Raw genomic sequence first — 20075 nt, 5'->3', positions numbered from 1 at the left:
AGAGAAAAGAGGGTCCTGTTCATCAGTAACCATAGGGGCAGCTTCATCAATTTGAATAGAAGGGAGAGTTTTGGCCATGGGGATGGAGGAGTCTGTAGGAGCTTCCTCGACTCGGGCATCAGATGTCTTCGGGTCCTCGACAGGAAAGGACTAATCTTCTGGAGGAACTATCCTCTCATCAATCACGACCTTGTCAGAATCAATGGGAGAGAGGTCAATCTCAGCCGCTAGAACTCGGAACTTAGCCTTCAGGTTCTTTGTTAATTAACTCATCCATTCCCTCAACTATCGACTCCTCCAAGATAGCATACTTCTCCCTCGCCTTAGCCAAATCCTCTTTTAAATCCAATTTCTCCCCAAAAGTATAGGTATAGCTCTCCTCAGCCTTCTTCTGCAACCCCTCAGTCATGGCACAAGCTGCCTTGGACTACTTCACCTTCTCACGAAGCTTTGAAAGGTCAGAAGTAAGAATCCCATTTTCGACCTCCAATTTCGACCTGCACTCCCGAAGAGAAGCAACCGTAGCTCGGAGATCAGTCACTTCCCTTTGAGCCAAGTGGAGTTGCTTCCAATTGTTTTAGGAGGGGAGAACACACCCCTGCAGTTCAAATACCTCCCCAGAAAAGCACCTCTAAGTGCTTCTTAAGAGAAACATCATCCATACTTATATGACTATAAGTAAGGATATGCTCCTCACAAAAAGCAATGGAATTGAAGTTTTTGTCGTGGACATTGCCGAGATCGGAAGAAATAGTTTTTCTCTTTCGAGAACCTTGGTCAGAAAAATGAGGCATGGGAAGGTGGGGACAATTTGGGGCAAAACTTTCATCTTCAAAGGTGGAGGAGAAGGAAGGACAATTCTTGCCAATTGAAAAGAGGATGAATCCAACTTGGAAGAAGAAGAGGTGTCACTCGACTTATCGGCCTCCTTTAACTGGATGGCCCGAGCACTCGCATTCTTTTTGGCCTGTCGAACTCTTTGAAAAGCTTCTATGCCATTGGTCATTTTTGCTACAAAAGAGCCAAAACAAGAAAAGATTCAGGTTATATAACCCAAAAACACATAAAGAAAGTATTTACAAAAAGAAAAGCTAGCTATCTAATTCAGTACAGACATAGCTTGATTTGCCTATCAAAAACTTCTTTGTGTCAAGGTTCTGAGCTCATCCCCAACACTCCTGAAAAAAGGCCACTATACACTCCTCTACCTCATCCGAATCCTCAAGGTTATATTTAATGATAGTGGAGGCCTCTTCCCACGACAAACTAAAGGCGGGTTCATCTCTCTCGTTAAGGAAAAATGATTGGGCACCCTCAACAGCCCGGACCTTAAAATGATAGTTCTTGAAATCGTGAAAAGACTCATCAAAAATAGAAAAAAATTTTCGACCTTGAATAGCTCGGAAAGAGAGTCAGTGTTATTTTTTTTAGCTAAAAGGCTTGGTGAGATGGAACAAATAGAAGAAAATCTTAGAAGACAGAGGAAGGTCAAGTTTCCAACTTAGGAGTTGGTAAACTTTCATAAAAATCCCATGAGTTCGGGTGGAGTTGAGAGGGAGCTACCTTACAGATACCAAGGATTTCGGTCTCAAAATCAGAAAAGAAAAGTGTAACCCCGAACCTAGTAAAGAGGCAGTCATACATAAAAAGGAAATGGGTCTCCGAGTTACTAAGTCGGGAAAAACAAATCCTATCCTTCGGGTCGGGAGCTACTAGTTCATACTTTTCCTCGTCATTTTAGGTCTTACAAATCCTATGTTGCAAATGAAATTTTACTATATACTCATTATCAATCACAGCAACATCAGAAAGGACTGTAACATCTACCTAATCTAACCCTGGAGGAACCTTAGATGACATGCTGAGAATAACCGAACGCGAAATAAAAGATTATACCTACAAAAGTGAATTGAATCTTTGTCACTATTAGCAAACTACAAGTCAGATATCACGCCATAACAACACGACATACAAAAGGAGGTCAGACCATCCTCAACGATAGGACCTTCAATCTACTCTACTAGAATGTAAAATGGTGCCATTACTCAGAATGAAGATAGCACCATTTGGGGGAAAGATAAAATCCTAGAATTCAACGAATTTTCAGAAATTCAACGAACAAAGTCACAAATTTTTTCTACCAGATTCTACAACTTCTTGCAAACGGTAATGAAGGTTCACTATAACCAAGATAATAAGTAAGAATGGAAAAGGGTAGAAACTTCTACGAACAAAAAAGAACCCATAAAAATAGATAAAGAAGAAGAAAAAAACCAATGTTGTTGAAGAATAGGAGGAAGTAACTGCGATAGCAATGCTGAACAATCCCTAAACGTCAAACTCAAACCAGAACTGAATTCTAAGATGGAGAAATCTTGAAAACCGAAGGAGTCATGGTAGGGAAAAAGAGTTTTGAAGAAGAAGTAGAAATCTAGGGAAAGCGAAAAGGAAGAAAGAGAGAATGATTATGTTTATATAGATATTAGAGACAAAACGTAAATTTACTCCTCATTTAATGACAAATATGATTACCAAGATAATTGAAAAGGCATGCAAGCGGTTACAAAAAGACGTAACGTTCAGATTTAAAAACACGTCGAATATCCAGTCTAGCTCAAAGAAAAATGGTATATCCGACGTGATAAGATGAAAGTCATAAGAAATTAAGACCGACTTGAGAATGCTTGATTCCGAACTAATAAAGTTTGGCCTCAAGAAAGAGCACTGTTCATACTCTGACCTAATACCTAATCAAATCTAAAATGAATATAGTCCAAACCTACAAACATTCGTTTCTGATAACTCTCAAAATAACTGCTATGTTTAAAAGACCAACTACCACACTTAAATCGAAATTGTTGCTTAACTTTTCGGCGCCTGAATTTAGTAATCAACACAAATTAAAAAAAATAATATATAAAATTCTAATAATTAACTTCGCATCATATATAAACTACATACTAATTAAAGCATAGAGTGTCACCTAGGTAATGCATAGCCATAATGTTCTAGTAATCTATGATTACGCTCAAGTAAGAGATTTTCAGCGTTAGTAGTGGGTTCAATTAGTGGAAATATTATACATTAGGATCAGACACAATTTATTATGCACGAACATACTGCACAAATACAGAATACGTTAATGCAAAAATTTTAAAACTTTATAAGATAGAGATACGAATATATAAAAGATATAAAGTATTTTTTAAAATAAATTATAAAAATATTTTAATATTTTATTAATATTAAAATATAAATTATTTTTTAATTATTTTTAATGTTTTATTTTAATTATATAAAGTATTTAAATTTTTTTGTTTTAATAAATAATTAAAACGGTACCAGGTTTCAGATAGAGTTCAGAGAGAAGAGAAAGGGAAGAGTGGGGTTGAAAGCATGAGTGTATTGATCTCAAGTGGAAAAACTGATTGAGTTACACATGAGGATTGCTATTTATTGACACAGCTGAGACTACTAGCAACTAACTAACTGAATGGGTGAGCACTAGCCTAGAAGCTTTTGCTGAGTCAGCAGGGCCCCATTAACTCTAACAGAAAACTGAATCACACACTGTTAGGCTAACCAACTAACTGACCAATGCTAACAGCACCTCTAAGCAGCAGAGAACACCTCTAAGCAGCAAAGCAGGCAGCAGAGTGGGCTCTTTGCTCAACCTCTAACATCATCTCTAATTTCCTTTCTCTTGGAGCTTCTGATTAACCTTTATCATCATCTCTAATTTTCCTTTTTAATTTCTTGCAGCTTTCTACTCTTTTAAGGCAACATCATCTCTGGCTTCCACTCTTTGACGAACACTTGCAACTTGTTGTTGGTCACTAACATTGAGCATGCTTTTGAAGTGTAGAAAAACTTCAGATGACACGGCCTTTGTGAATATATCAGCTACCTGCATAGCTCCTGGGATATGACTCACTCTGATTTCTTTGCCATTAACATGATCTCTAACAAAATGGAGATCTATTTCAAAATGTTTAGATTTGGAATGCAATATGGGATTTGCCGCCAATAATACAGCACTTAAATTGTCACAGTACAGCATTGGTGCCTCAGGTATAGGAAATTTTATCTCAGCCATCAAGTTCCTTAACCAAATCAGTTCTGCCACTGTAGCTGCCATGCTTCTGTACTCAGCTTCAGTGCTTGACCTGGCCACAGCTGTCTGTTTCTTTGATCTCCAGGAAATCAGGTTTGAGCCAAGAAAGACACAGTATCCACTAGTTGACTTTCGATCTTCTGGATCACCAGCCCAGTCAGAGTCACTATATGCTGTAATCCCATGGCAGTGTCCTTCTTTATATGGAGACCATAGCTTGCAGTTCCATTTAGATACCTTAGCACACGTTTCACCATTTTTCAGTGTGAATCTCTGGGAGATTGAAAATTGAGCAAGTTTGTTAATAGCATAGCAGATCTCGGGCCTGGTAACAGTCAAATACTGCAGACTACCTATGACAAAGCGGTAGAGACTTGGGTCATTGAAGCTTGACCCTTCAAGGGCTGTGATTTTGGTTGAGGAAGGAAGAGGCGTGTGACAGCCTTTGCACCCTACCATGCCTGCCTTCTTCATCAGTTCTTCAATGTATTTTTGCTGTGTAAGAATTAGACCTGCATCTTTAGTCTTGGTGACTTGAATTCCAAGAAAGTAGTGCAAATCTCCCAGGTCTTTAAGAGCAAATTTCGAATTTAGCTACTGAATGACTTCCCTAACCAAACTTGCTGACTCACCTGTTACGATTATGTCATCTACATACACAAGAACATAAGTTTTTAGACTGTTGCTGTCACGAACAAACACTGCTATATCTGATTTGATTGCTGCAAAGCCAAGTTCTTTTAACCCACATGCCAATTTATGATACCACTCCCTAGGAGCCTGCTTAAGTCCATAGAGAGCTTTAGTTAACTTGCATACTAATGAGGGATCCTCTTGCTCGTACCCTTGGGGCTGCCTCATGTACACTTCTTCAGTGAGATCCCCATGCAAGAAGGTATTGTTCACATCCAATTGCCTAATTGTCTAGGACCTTGACAAAGCAATTGAGAGCAGCAGTCTTATTGAGGTGGCTTTGACCACTGGGATGTAGGTTTCTGTGAAGTTAGAGCCTGGCTTTTGAGCAAAACCTTGAGCAACCAACCTGGCCTTGTACTTTTGTAAAGAGCCGTCTGCATTATACTTGATTCGAAAAACCCACTTGCTTCCAACTGCATTTCTATTAGGAGGAAGTTTCACTAGCTTCCATGTATTGTTCTTCATCAGAGCCTCATATTCTATATCGCATATCCATTGCTGCCTTCCATTCAAGGGTCTTGAGTGCTTGCTGAACACTTTTTGGTTCTACACTTGCCAAGAAGAGCTTTGGCTTAACTATCCCAGCTTTGCTTCTGGTTAACATTGGGTGAAGGTTTTGAGTAGGTACTGGTTGAGGGTTAGTGATCGGTAGGACTATTTCAATATCATTGATGGGAATAGTAGTTGGGACTGAAGATGGTGTTGTAGGGGCTTGTTGACTCTCTTGAGTGTTACTTGGCTGCAGGGGACTGATATTGTTACTTGTTGCAGGCTCTTGTTGGCTATTTGAAGGGTTGGAGCTGATTTGAGGCTGATTGATGACAGGGTTAAGACTTGGGAGTTTTGGGATTGTTGGAGTTGAATTTAAATTTTGAGGATCTGAGGCTGCTGGTTGATTGCTGTTAGAGGCTTGTTTGTAAGGAAATTGATCTTCAAAAAATACTACGTTTGGTGAGATAATGACCTTTTCCTGCTGGGTGAGACATTTGTACCCTTTGTGTGAAGTTCCATAGCCAATGAATGTACAAGGGGAGGATCTGAACTCCAATTTGTGATTATTGTAAGGCCTTTGGTGTGGGAAACACAAGCACCCAAACACTTTTAGATTGTCATAAGAAGGCGGCTTTCCAAATAGTTTTTCAGCTGGGGATAAACCATCTAGAACATGTGTTGGTAGTATATTGATGAGCTTGACAGCAGTAGTAAAAGCTTCCCCCCAAAAATTTGTAGGCAGTGATGCTGCTGCCATCAGAGTGAGTCCCATTTCTACCACATGCATGTGCTTCCTCTCAGCCGAGCCGTTTTCCTGGTGAACATGAGGACAGGAGAACCTATGCACCACTCCTTTATTCTGCAAGCTCTTAAACAAGCTAATACACTCAGCAGCATTGTCACTTTGCAATGACTTTAGTTTAGTGTTAAGTTGCAATTTAACTACTTGTTGAAAATTATTGAAAACTATTTTTAACTGAGCTCTAGACTTGATTAGCTACAGCCAAGTGAATTTAGAGAAGACATCAATAAAATTTACAAAATACCAGTTTCCATTTCTATCTGGAAAGGGAGCAGGCCCCCAAATGTCCGAATACACAAGCTGCAAAGGATGAGTATACATTGTTTGTGAAGAAGGAAAAGGCAATTGGTGTGATTTTCCTATGCAACAAGCTGAGCAACTTATCTTTTCAGGTGAGACATGGATTTTGCAGGTTTTTAAGACTTTTGAAAGTACATTATAATTTGGATGGTCTAATCTAGCATGCCAAAGTAAAGACTCATCCTTATTTCTTACTGTAGAGGTATAAGCAGTTGGTGTTTGTGTGTTGTGAAGATTAGCAAATTTATAGAGACCTTTCTCTACTGTTCCTTGAAGCACAATCTCCTTTGTGTCTTTAGTCTTTATACAGCACCTATTATCATGGAATTCAAAGAAAATGTTATTGTCACAGCATAATTGGTGAACACTCATCAAATTCTTAGTAATTTCAGGAACATACAGCAATTTTCTCATATGCAACATCCTAGAGCTCAGATTTGTTTTAAAGCATGAACTTCCAACAAATGAGATTTGCAAACCTGTTCCATTGCCAATCACAACTTGCTCTTTGCCACAGTATTCTTCTTTCTCTATCAGATTCTGTTCCTCATGAGTCATGTGGTGTGTAGCACCCGAATCTGGATACCAGTTTGGATCCTGGATTGTTGCTGGTGTTGATAGCATGTTACAGAAGTTGGCTTCAGGCTGAGCAAGCTGATTTGAGTTATTGTGATTGTATCTTTCTCCTCCATAACTTTTTTCTTCTTCATACTGATCCTCACTATACCTGTACCAACAGGTTCTTGCAGTGTGTCCAAACTTGTTGCATAGCTGACATTGTGGTTTGTCATTGTTATATCCTCTAGTATTATTCAATCTGCCTCCTCTGCCAAACTGACCTCTTCCACTTGTGAATTGTGTATCATTTGTTGAATCTTGTGCTTGCCTTCCTTCACCAGAAGAATTTCTACTTCCTCTATGCATTCCGCCTCCTCTTTCTCTGAATCCTCCTCTGAAGCCTCCTCTTCTTGCTTGTGAATATTGGTTATAGTTTTTGAATTGTGCCACATTTGCTTGCATAAATGCTTCAGGCTTTCTGAACTTTGCAAGCATGCTTTCATGAGCTAGCAGCAATGCTTCCAACTCAACAACAGTTATGTTTTCTGACCTGGCAAGTACTGAAGTGTAGACTGAGGAGTAATCTTCTGTTAAGCCATTCAATATCGCACTCACATGATCACTTTCTTTCAACATCTCTCCTACAGAGGCCAGTGCATCGATTGTGCCTTTTATCATCAATATATACTCAGTTACAGATCCTCCGATTTGGAGAGTACTGAGTTTGTTTTTCAGCTGCATCACTTTGGCTTTAATTTGTGAGGAGAAGTGATCTTCCAATCGTTTCCACACCTGCTGTGTATACGTGCATCCTACCATCCTGGTGGTGAAAGGCTTGCTCATAGAAGCTAGCAACCATGATTTTAGAAGCGCATCTTGTCGTTTTCACTGCTTGTATTATGGATTAGCAGTTGTAGTTGTTCCATCTTCAGAAGTCACGAACTGTAGAGGAGCTCCTTGTCCTGTAATGTGGCTCAGCATATCGTTTCTTTCGATTGTTGAAATTGCTTGATCCTTCCACTATAGGAAGTTCTCCTAATCAAGTTTCATCGAAATTGGAGTTGCTATGAATCTTTGAGCCATGATTGTTCTTGGATCATAGTGTGTGTGAAGCTGTGAAGCTGAAAGCTCTGATACCATAAAACGGTACCAGGCTTCAGATAGAGTTTAGAGAGAAGAGAAAGGGAAGAGTGGGGTTGAAAGCATGAATGTATTGATCTCAAGTGGAAAAACTGATTGAGTTACACATGAGGATTACTATTTATTGACACAGCTGAGACTACTAGCAACTAACTAACTGAATGAGTGAGCACTAGCCTAGAAGCTTCTGCTGAGTCAGTAGGGCCCCACTAACTCTAACAGAAAACTGAATCACACACTGCTAAGCTAACCAACTAACTGACCAATGCTAACAGCACCTCTAAGCAGCAGAAAACACCTCTAAGCAACAGAGCAGGCAGCAGAATGAACTCTTTGTTCAACCTCTAACAATAATAATATATATTATTTTTTAATTTATTTTTAAAATATATATTAAAAATATAATTAAATATTCTAACACATGATAATATTTAAATATGTATAAATATATCTATAAAAAAATTATTTTTATTAAAATACATATATCAAATAAATATTATGTACAAAATGCCCCCGTATCACAGTGCTACAGTATAACTCAAGAAAGTGTTCATGCATATAGGACACCATTAATCTTATAAACCAAGAAAAAATATTACAAATTAAAATCTTCTTAGCTTATTATGCTTTAGCAGTGCACCGGCTTCTAGACATGATAATGACATGCACTGATGTTATATATTAATTAGAGATTAAATTAGGGTTTTTACTTTTGCGATATAAACTAAAAATTCTTTACCTTAAACTGGGTCTATTTGATTAAGACATCCACTTACAGCTGCACCTTCAAACTTCTTTCATTCTTATTATTCGTTATTTTTTTCAAGGGCGAAAAAAGTTAGAACTAGAAGTATATATCAAAACCTATATGAGACTAGAAGCAATTAGCCAAATAATAATGAAAACTTAACCATATGAAAAAAAATGCAAAAAATAATAGCTCCTAAGAGTAGTTTATTTATTGGATTTAGTCATCTTGTATCCTTAAGAATATAATAATAATCTTTTCATATGTTTGATATATTCAATACATTAAAAATATAAAATATTAATTATTTTTTATAAAATATATATTTTTTAATATTTTTAAAATATATCCTTAAAATAGATGGCTTTATTTATTTTTCTATAATATTCATTGTTTACTATCGATTATTGAGACTCAACAGCAGTGAGAAATCTCTTTAACTCTCTCGAATATTATTCATGAACTATATATATAAAAAAGAGAATATTATTCATTTCCGTCGTTTCTCTGCATTCATCACTTCTTTCAAAAGATTAACGGCTTCCATAAAATTTCTGATGACAGTAATTTTAAAATATATCCTTAACGGCTTCCATAAACTTCTTTCAATATTATTCTTATCCTTCTGCATTATTCTATTGTTGAAAGCGATGATATACTACTACAGATCCAACCAAAATAATAATAATAATAATAATAATAATAATAATTGAAAAAAAATATAAAAAAAAGCTTACATACAATTGTATTTATGTAAAATTAATAGTTAAAAACTGTTAGATGACAATTCGGTCAAACCATTTAAATTATCTAATGAGTTTCTGTTAAGCACGGACACTTCGTTGAGTTGTCGTGTTCGAATGTCGGACACAATTCGAACACGACACTCACCGACACTCGTCCGACACGTGTATCTGCCGTGTCCAACTGTATTTTAATAAAAAATAAAAAAATTTTCTTTGTATATGCTTGGACACACTTAAATACCATCACGTGTCACGTATCCATTTTTATTTTTAACACATATTCTTGAATTAAATTTAGATATAGTATATATTATTATTTATTAAAATAAAAATATTTAAAATACTTGATATAATTAATATAAGACATTAAAAATAATTAAAAAATTAATTTATATTTTAATATCAATAAAATATCAAAATATCATCATGATTTATCTAAAACATACTTTATATATATATATATATATATATATATATAGTTGTTCACGTATTTTGTAAGATTTTAAATTTGTGTTAACGAGTTATATCTCAAATAACATAGTTTCCCGTATTCATCTAAAGGTCGCGGATTCGAGTTTCAGTCTTATCTTTGATAAAAAAAAACTAAAATTAAAATTTATGTATCGATATATTTCGTGTTGTATTATATTCCGTGTCCATGTCAATATATGTACTTCATAGTTTGCTATCAACCTCATATGAGAAAACAGCGGTGAATTTTCACACAAAAGAACCTAACCTATTTTTTTTCTTCTAAATTCTAATAAAATCAAAGTTGAACACCTCCTAAATAGATACGTAGTTTATTAACGAAAAATGATAGATACTCATCATTTAACAATTATCCATTGAGACCTTTTGAATTTAATTTATTAATTATAATAATTTCATTAACTTGTAATAGATTTATATTTTGAATTTGTAAAAAAGATAGAATATATGGAACTTTTTTTGAAAATTGTTATATTTGTTTCTCTTCATTCAAAAAAAGTAGATACTTTTTTGAATTTGGCCATACCGTATCTGAATTTTTTTTGTTTCCATCATCATTACCAGTATTTTTTTTTAATACAAAAATCAGTCATTTCAAATTTTTATATTTGTTTCAGATCACAGGATTCTTGAACAATGCAGAATTTTTAGGATTCCAAACTGCAGCAAAAACTCATGCAAGGATTGTAGTACTTGAGTATGCTACATACCCATCACTTTTTTTTTTCTCTAGTTTCAACCTATGCTAACTGTCACCAACTCCACATTGAAAATCACGTTATTCATCATGTTTTTATCCATGTTTCGAACCTATTCAACATGAACTTGATACTTGTTGACAGAAGAGCGACAAACGGCGAAGATGTTGACGGAAAAGCTGTGACGAAGACCGTCGAAGATACTGTGCAGCGGCGACAAAGATCGGGCTGGAGGCAGCCACATTCAAGCTGCAACGAGGGAAGGCGATGCAGATTCTAATATCAAGAGGGATAAGTTCTCTTAAGAAAGGGAGCAAATTATTCTCTATCTTCATTCTATTCCAATAAATCTAGTTTAATTTTATCAATTCTGCTATATTATCAACAGTATTTCTGTCAATTTTTACCAATTCTTGTTTATGACATTGTTTAATGAAAATGTCTTCATGAATGTATCTAATAAAAATACATTTTTTACGGTTATGTCTAATAGAAATATTTTATATATATATATTTCTTGAATGTGTCTCCTTGTACACGAGTTTAAAATATAATAATTAATTATTATTGACAATAAATTAGCATATAGTATATTAACACCCTATATTTTTCCTAATTTTATATATACAATTTGAAATGTAGCTTTAATTTTGAATATGTTCATAATTCATTTTGTGTACGTTATATTATTTTAGATGTGTTTGTGAAAATTTAATGTAGTATTTTATACATCTAAAATAACAAATAATAAAATTAATTTATCAACTAAATAATATTACATATTCTCTTCTATATTCAATTATATTTTAGTTCTATATACTTGTGTTTGAACATTATTCTTTCTGTTTTTCTTGCGTAATTATTTTTTGTGGTAGTTTTTTTATTAGTTTACATATATTCACAACACATCTAAAATAATAAAATAATATACAAAATATTTTTGGTACACATCCAAAATTCATTTAAATTTGTACTTATATTTTTCTTAATATAAATTATTTTATAACATATCTAAAATTATAAAATTGCATACTAAATAATTTCTTAATACATCCAAAAATAATTGTGTTAATTACTCTTGTTAATTAGAACAAAAAAAATTATATATACCAATCTTACCACCGAAAAAACATTAATTTTGATAGTATTATTTTAATTTTAATTTGGTTAGAGTTTAATTTCAATTTGTTCTTTTTTTGTTTTGTTATATTTAAATTTAAATTTAAATATTTTGAAGAGATATCATTTTAAATTTTAAATACATGAGAAAAAATTTGAGACATAATATTTAAAAATAATTATTACAATAAATAATGGCTGATTAAAGAGTGAATTATGATGGATATTTAGTTGCAATCTATTGCTTAACTAGATTCCATTACACGAGTCACCATTTAAAGGTGCTTGGCAGCAGTAACTAACTGAGTTGGTTACAGGCCTAACTGTCTTAACTACCTTAATTACCTGTAATAACTAATCCTATTCTAACAGTAACTACCTGACTTGCTAAACAAGTAACCTATACTTCATGCCTTTTCTGCCTGACTACTTCTCTGTTTTAATTCGACAATAGCATTACCCTTCACAGACAATCTACTCTTTGAATTTTGATTTTTGATTATTCGGTAATACCAAAGTTTCATGGTAAACCCACTTGTTTTTGAAACAACATTAACAAATTAAAGGCTTATTTTTTGTCCGTAATATAAACTTTCGACTCTCAATTTGATATTAGGCAAAAGTTCTTGATGGCAAGTAAACTTCAAACTAACAAAATGTGCTTTTTTTTTTGTCACTAGCAAACTTTAGCAACAGGAAACACCAAGAATTGTCTACTCAATCCGATTTAAAACAAATTCCACATTTACATTACAAACCACACAAAGCTGAAATTCATAACGGTTTAAGTTTGACAAAGGCAAGATCACACCACTCCAAGGGGGAAAAATGGAGAAAAAAGAGGGAATACAAAGAGCATAGCTTGACCCCCATTTCCAAATCCTACAACATCTATACATCATCAGAACGGCTGCGACAACTGCCGAGCATCGTGCATTTCACCGACGGAATTTTACTCGAACAGGAAAAAAATTGGAGGCAAGTCATATGAGAGGAGGACACATTCATATAAATTATCCAAAGTTGGATTGATTGCATATTAACTTAACTAGACACATCCTCCTCTTCCAGAATGAGGCCGGTCAAATCGAAAAAGGCTCAAGATGGTTGCAGTTAGACCAAGTTAGGATCGCCTGCCGAAGTCTCGGACTAGATTTGATATCGGTCATTGCAAGTGCTTTAAAACTTGCTCTCAACACACATCCATTCCAAGAGAACAATCATGTTGCAGGTGGCTCATTGCAAACTAGTAGGCATACCGGTCGCCGGTATCTGGGTAGCTTGTGGAAAAGAATGATAAGCCATCATGTTGTCGACTGCATTCGATGAAGATGCATTTCCCTTCACTGTTTGCTCCAAAAGACGAACCAGCGACATGAATATTTCCATCCTTGTTACATCCCTGTTTGCCTGATGAGAAAGTATTTGGTATTTTCGCCCACACAAAATGGATGTTATGATATGTATGAACAGTTTATTATACTTGGGGCATGTTTGGTTAGGGGTAAGCATGGTGTATACAATTTCCTGAATGAGCTCCCCATGTTATTTTATGTATAAAGTTCATTCATTGTTGAAATTGTAACTCTCACTTGTATAGTCTATATCCTAACCAAACACACCCTTATGATTATTAGTTATTTCATTTTCTGGAGTATTACCTCAACAGCAAAGCGCGCCCAAATCTTGTCATTGCGAGTTTCCATGACACCCTTCAAGATGGTTAAGCCTAGTCCTCGGATTAAGTCGGCTATTTCGAGAAAGAAACCGCGCTCCTCACAAAGCATCTGAAAGTAATCCAAGCAAACAGGTTTAAAAGGTGGCACAAATATTTTATGGCCCCAAAAGAATTTCATAAGATTATAAAAGCATTGATAACTACCTCAACTAGCATCTGACGCGGAGGACTCAGGTCCTCGACTATGATAGGGCAAACCATTGACTGTGAACCAACCTCGTACGCCCACGTTGCTCCTCCCTCGAAATTATCTCTCAAAAGCAATCCACCTTCCTTACTAATAATCTGGATATATAACGCATTGCCAATTAAATTTAAAATATTTTCCTTATCATAACTATTTCTATAAAATTCAACTTGTGCTGCGAAAAGAGCAGATGATGTCTATACCTTAGACTCCCCAGTTTGTTTCAGCTTGTCGGCATGCTTCGTTACACTTTGCAAGAAAAGCATGTGCTTGATAGTCCTTTCCAAGAGTGAATCTATGCTACACTGTTATTACAAGAAATTAAAGAGAAAATCTAAGCATTAGTATACAAACTTAAATAAGAAATTTTGGATTGAGATATAAGAGAACAAGAGAAAAGCTATATACTTTTGCTCCATTTGGCACAATTTCACGTAACTCTTTCACACGATCCTGAATCATTTGGCGATCTTTGGGTCGAGGGCGGGGGTTCTCTCCAGGCTTGAGCCTTTTACGGTTTGATTTGCCTTCATCTGGCTTCTTAGAGTATCCAGTCGAAACGCTGTTCTCACACTTCACACTGCTCCCATTCTCAATCCAGGAACTAAGTTGAGATCCATAAATGGAAGTGTTCTTAGCAGAACTGGTTTCGGCTGAACCTATCTTGTCCCCCGTCTTGGGAACATCAAACAGAACTTGTTTACAGGCCGGAGAGGGAGTTGAGGAGGTACTAGTCCTTGTCACTGTTGTCCTGCATGACATATCATCGGAATTCTGTTTCCCGGCAGAAGCAGATTGAGCCCTTGAGATCACAGCATCTAAGAGGTTGTCAGTGCAGGTGGCAGAGATGATACCACTGCTTGATATTGTTTCGCTTATCGATCTACTATAATGTGGAGCTCCATGCATATTCATGTATGTTGGCTTGTTATCCAAGTTTTCAGCACCGGCATCTGGTTCATCAGCAAGCAACTTATTCCAGTTTCCATTCAGCAGTTTCATTTTAAAATCTGCACCTAAAACATCAAAGAGGTCGTCACTTGATGGAGGTTGAGTGCAAGCTTCTTCATGTTTAGCATTTCCCATCATATGTTGACTAGTAGCATCCTTAATGAGACAATCACCAACAAACCCCGAGATGTGATCGTTCATGGATACATGCTCCTCAAGATGAAGAGATGGGATTTTAAAGTCCTGAAGCATCACATCATCTAGCCCTTGATCCAACGAAGCCAGAGCATCATAAGCACGCTTTAAATCAACAGTATGATTCTTCTGATCAGAATCTTCTGAAGGCATGTGAGTGGTTATTGATTGATTGGTCAAATTAGACACAGATTGCATGCCAACATTTTGTGGTAGGCTTGAAGCCGACCCGTTAATCATATCTGTCCTCATAAGATTAGTCATCCCACCAGATGTTGGGACTCCTCCAAGAACTGAAGAATTTGGAGAACTCTGGACACATCCGAGAATACGGCTGCTATTTGTTTTCAGTTGAGCCATATTTAAGGTGCTTGATGTGTTCATATTAGGACTAACATGACTTTGTCTCCCAACTCCAGATAAGATTTGCTGTTCCATGTATTTAAGGCTGCAATCACCGAGACTTGGTTGGCGGAAACTGGCTAAATCATTGTATGCAGATCTTGTATTATAAGAACCAGATTGCTTTTGCATACATGAACTGAAATTTGATGGCATCAATTCAGCTTCAGCCTTCACAACCATACTCTCTTGTTGGCCACTGACGTTTGTTTTGGTTATTGAGTGGTCATTAGGTTTACAAGGTTCATTATGGTATTTGGATGATATCTGGTTTATGTTACAGCTTTGAGGCGTCACTATCGAACCGTGATAATTATTTATGTGTTGAACAATATACTTTGGAACATGAGATGAATTACTTGCTTGGTTCGAGCCACCAGCTATCAAAGGAGGGCAGTTTGGGGTAATAACTGGTGGATCAACAGACACAGGTATACCGACATTAGCAGGTTTTGCAAGACTTATGGTAGAAAGTTTTGCTGAGTAATCATCAGATAAAAGGGCACCAGGAACAAATCCCAATTGTAAGATCAAGCTCTTCACATCATTCACAAATCCAATATTTTCCATTATCTACAGTAACAAGTATGGCTGGATTAGTCGAAGAAAAGATAGACCGACTAGACACAATGACAAACCAGATATTGTAGGTTGAGTAAGCATCAAGCTTCTTATACTTTAAATTCACTAAAAACTCAAATTGCGTTTAATGAATCAACAAATGAAATCACCCATGACGCGTGCAATTGAGATCAAGATAGAGTGAATTATACATGCAATCTTATTACTCAACATGTGTAAAAGATAGTGAGTAAAATTTCTGTGCATTCTCACCATGATCTCATTCTATGGCAAGAAATAATCTGAGACACTGTAACAATCTCATTAAAATTAAAATATAAAAAGAAAAGGACTTACCGGTAAAAAAGAACCAAGTTGAACAACACCATGCGGAAGCACAGGAATAACCACTATTGTCTGAACAGAGAAAGAGATAGAAAAAATGCATTATCAAGAATTAGTAATTATAACAAATAAATAAATAAATAAAATAAGTTTACAGAAAAATGTGAGGCATAATCTAAATCACAAACCTGTATTCCAGCTGAGAATTGGTGATGAACCTCAGTATACACCTAAAATGAACACACAAACTTCATTCATAAGTTTATCAATTCCAACCATTACCAATGCAATATATGAACCCTATCACACAACTTTTCATAATAGTTAAGCTTATACAAAGCTCAATTTCCTTTCTACAGAAATTCTATTACTCTATTAATTGATGCAGATCATCCACATACCTCAGGTGGATATGCATTTCTTGTAAAATTGTTCAATAGAATCCACTGGTAGTTTCCCGTAAATGCTGCCCGTCCAATTATCCTAGCAACAGAAAAAGCAGCACTCAACACCGGAACAACAACTAAAACAATAAGAGTTAGGACATCAATGAACTATTAAATAGCAATAAGAGAAAGCACTAACCCTTCACCAGCTATATTGACTGAATTATTCACCATCATTTTGTTAATCAAAGAACAGACTCTGTCCTCGTCCTGAATTCCTAGCTGCGACAACTGAGACTCCGAAGAAAACCAGCTTCCCTCCCCGGCAACGCTTGCCGGAAAAGGAGACGGCAAGGGTTCGTAGTAGCAATCTTCCCAGATTAACAGCCTGCAAAGTCAAACTACAGTTAATTACTTATTACTTAATTTAACTAAAACATAAACATTCCAAAGTCAACAACCAAAGCATATAGATGGTGTGAAAGCAATTTATGACTTTGCAGATAAGCAACAATTAGTTACATGTTTTAGTCAAAAACGGAAGGTTTTAAAGGAAGTAAGATGCAATATTAAAAAGATGGAGTTCCTTTCATTCCTCTCCTTTTATCTTATTTTATTAAAAAACCACATTAGAATTAATATGTGTTCAGATTGGCTTAAATCAACTAAAGGTCACACCATAACAGCTTGAGGTAAAAAAAAAAAGGAAAATCTCAAATTTTCTATGTCCATTTTATAATTATTTCTATGGTGCAAACATAAAATTTAAGATTTTGATCTAAAAAAACCTTTGTTTTCCTTCTCCTGTTTTGCTTTGGATACTTTAAGCTCATGAAATTTAGGGAACTTATTAGCATGATAATCACAATTATAATTCAACTAAAAACAAAAGAGAACCTAATAACACTGCATCACATAAGTTATTAACATGACATGGATAGATCAGAAGATTAGCTTCTGAAGAAGCATGGATGGAGTTCAGCTTTTTCATTTAATGGAACAAGAAAACAAAGACCAAAACAACACCAAAGAAGGAAGAATCAAGTACTGAATCAATAGATAGTGCGCCTGGCAAAGCGATACACAACAAACTTTATATTTTTTTTTCTATATTTAAAAAAATGTAAATTTAAAAACACAAAAAGAAATAAGTAAGATTCTTGATAGCAAAACAGAAGCAACAAAGGGCACACACATAAAGTTCCAAAACAGGAACTAACATGTGGATTTTTATCATGAAAACGAACCTACCCCGGAAACAGAATCTAAATATACGAATTTAGGATGCGATCCCACCGTTTGGTTCCCAATAAAGTACAGACATTAAAAACATAAAACACCAAAAATAAAAAAAAAATAAAAAAGTCATTAGCCAAAAAACAAAACTTAGAAAAACACAAAATTTGAAATCAATTCTTTAGTTTTGGGGAAACCTACTTGGAATTATTACATCCGATCTTCCAAAACACCGCATAAGACCACTGGTGCCGAGCACAGAGAGTCTTCAAAGCTTCCTTCAACAAAAACCCCATTTCTGTTTTCTGCTTGAACTCAAAAAGGGGCTCCACAAAAAGGCTTAAAGTTTCGGTTTTTAATCTTCCGACGCAGCGTTGAAACACTTAGCATTCAGCAACAGAGAAGTAGAGAAAAGGGGTCAAAACCAAGCAAGTTGCATTCTTCTTCTTCTTCTTCTTTTTCTTCTTCTTCCTGCAAGTTCTTGAAGCGAAGACTAGCTTCCGCGGCAGGATCCTCTCCCTGCTTGTTTGGTCCTCAAGCCTCCACTTAGCTTCCTCTCTGGATCCAAGTTCACTACGATCAGTTCCCGGCGCCAGCATGCCATCCTCCGGCAGAGGAAGCTTGAGAGAGAGAAGAAGGAGGAAGGAAAGTTGCAGAGAGAATAAGAAAGTTGAGAGCTTTATGTTGTGGGCTATACAATCCCACGAGATTCAAGCTTGTATAGAGATACCATCTTTCTGAGTGTTGTTGAGAATGGAAAAAAGAGGGGGTGTTAGTGTTTTTGTTTGAAGTTTGAAAGGGTCGCTTTGGTGTGTGTGTGGTTCTGTGAGATGGGAAATAAATGGAAGACGATTGGGGAAGGGAGAATGAATGAGAGGAAAAAAGGGAATCGAAAAAGGTGAGGTTTTTGAGGGAAAATTACGAGCTACAGCCACTGAAGCAGAGAGAGAGAGACAGAGAAAGAGAAGAGTTTTGTCGGGTTGTGAGAAGAGAAGAAGCTGAAAATGGGTTTTCAGACCCTGTAGAGAATTCCTTGTAGCCTCATTGCCTCTACGCTCTATCTACTATTTCTAATTATAAATTAAGTAATAAATATTATTATTTTAAAAAATATTAAGAGTATTAAATTTTATTATTAATTTATTTTTTTAATTTAATAATTAAATAATATATTTTATTTTATATTTTTAAATAATAATAATTAATAAATAATAAAAAATAATAAATTATAATATTTTTATATTTTTATTATTTTTATTAATATTTTATCAATAATAATTTATACTCATATTTACATAAATTTTATATATAAAAGATATTAATTATATTATGTATATATTAAAATCAGTTACTAAAATTAATTATAATATAAAATATATATTAAAATATAAATATATATTAAAAATAAAATGAATCACACATATATTTATACAAATATATAATTATATAAAAAATTATATAATTTATATTTATATTTATTAAAATTTAAATACATAAATTAATAAATTTTATTTATTAAAAATAATTTATTATTTATATTATTTAAATAATGATAAAAATATTAAAAATTATTAGTTTTAAAAGTTTTTCAATTAAATTATGGATGAAAATAAAATAGGTTTAACTAACATGATAGATTTTTTTATTATGAATACTTTAATTTTCATATATTAATAGTATAAAATTATAAATAATTTTAAATAATTATTTAATAAAATTTATATGTGTAAATGATATGTTAATTTTAAATTTAAAAATTAATATTTTTAATAATATAGTAACATACAATTAGATATATGTGTAAAATTTTTTTATATTATTAGTATATAAATAAAAATTTAAATCTTATTAATATATAAACAATAAATACTTTAGAATTTTAAATCTTTTTATATAAATTTTTTAATTAATAACTTTAATACGTGTCTTAAAACACATAAAAACACATATTTACTAAACTAAAATAAGATAAAGAATAACCATTAGAAAAATGTTAATACTATTATTAAATTGATAGCGTCATTCTTTATTAAAAAAGATGATAATATTATTTCTATTTTGATAATATTTTTTTATGAATTCATATAAGAAAAAAAAATTTAATTAATATATTTTTAGGATAATTTTAAATTCTTTATAGTTTTAATACTTTTTTTAATTTATAATTTT

General features: G+C 34.3%; 1 protein-coding gene across 1 annotated transcript; it reads right to left on the bottom strand.

Moving 5' to 3' along the window:
* Positions 1–12603: 12603 nt before the first annotated feature.
* LOC130968113 (transcription factor LHW-like) lies at positions 12604–18886 on the bottom strand. Its single transcript, XM_057893199.1, has 10 exons — positions 18108–18886; positions 16870–17058; positions 16686–16767; positions 16473–16514; positions 16297–16356; positions 14239–15951; positions 14034–14135; positions 13788–13928; positions 13567–13692; positions 12604–13315 (listed from the first exon to the last, which is right to left on the bottom strand). The coding sequence occupies exons 1-10, from the start codon at positions 18200–18202 to the stop codon at positions 13142–13144; spliced, it is 2724 nt and encodes a 907-aa protein (XP_057749182.1). The 5' UTR covers positions 18203–18886; the 3' UTR covers positions 12604–13141.
* Positions 18887–20075: the final 1189 nt, after the last annotated feature.

Source organism: Arachis stenosperma, chromosome 3 (assembly GCF_014773155.1).
Source record: "Arachis stenosperma cultivar V10309 chromosome 3, arast.V10309.gnm1.PFL2, whole genome shotgun sequence".
Classification (NCBI taxonomy): domain Eukaryota; kingdom Viridiplantae; phylum Streptophyta; class Magnoliopsida; order Fabales; family Fabaceae; genus Arachis; species Arachis stenosperma.
The sequence above is the reverse complement of the archived record's forward strand: the minus strand, read 5'-3'. Positions and strand labels throughout refer to the sequence as shown.

What these genes read in the sequence shown, in the direction of transcription:
- LOC130968113 (XM_057893199.1), bottom strand. Translation starts at nt 18,202, where the DNA reads ATGGGGTTTTTGTTGAAGGAAGCTTTGAAGACTCTCTGTGCTCGGCAC. An exon ending in GAAATGCATATCCACCTGAG is followed by an intron (nt 16,515 to 16,685) that starts GTATGTGGATGA and finishes TGTTCATTTTAG; the next exon opens with GTGTATACTGAGGTTCATCA. An exon ending in AATTCTCAGCTGGAATACAG is followed by an intron (nt 16,357 to 16,472) that starts GTTTGTGATTTA and finishes TTCTCTGTTCAG; the next exon opens with ACAATAGTGGTTATTCCTGT.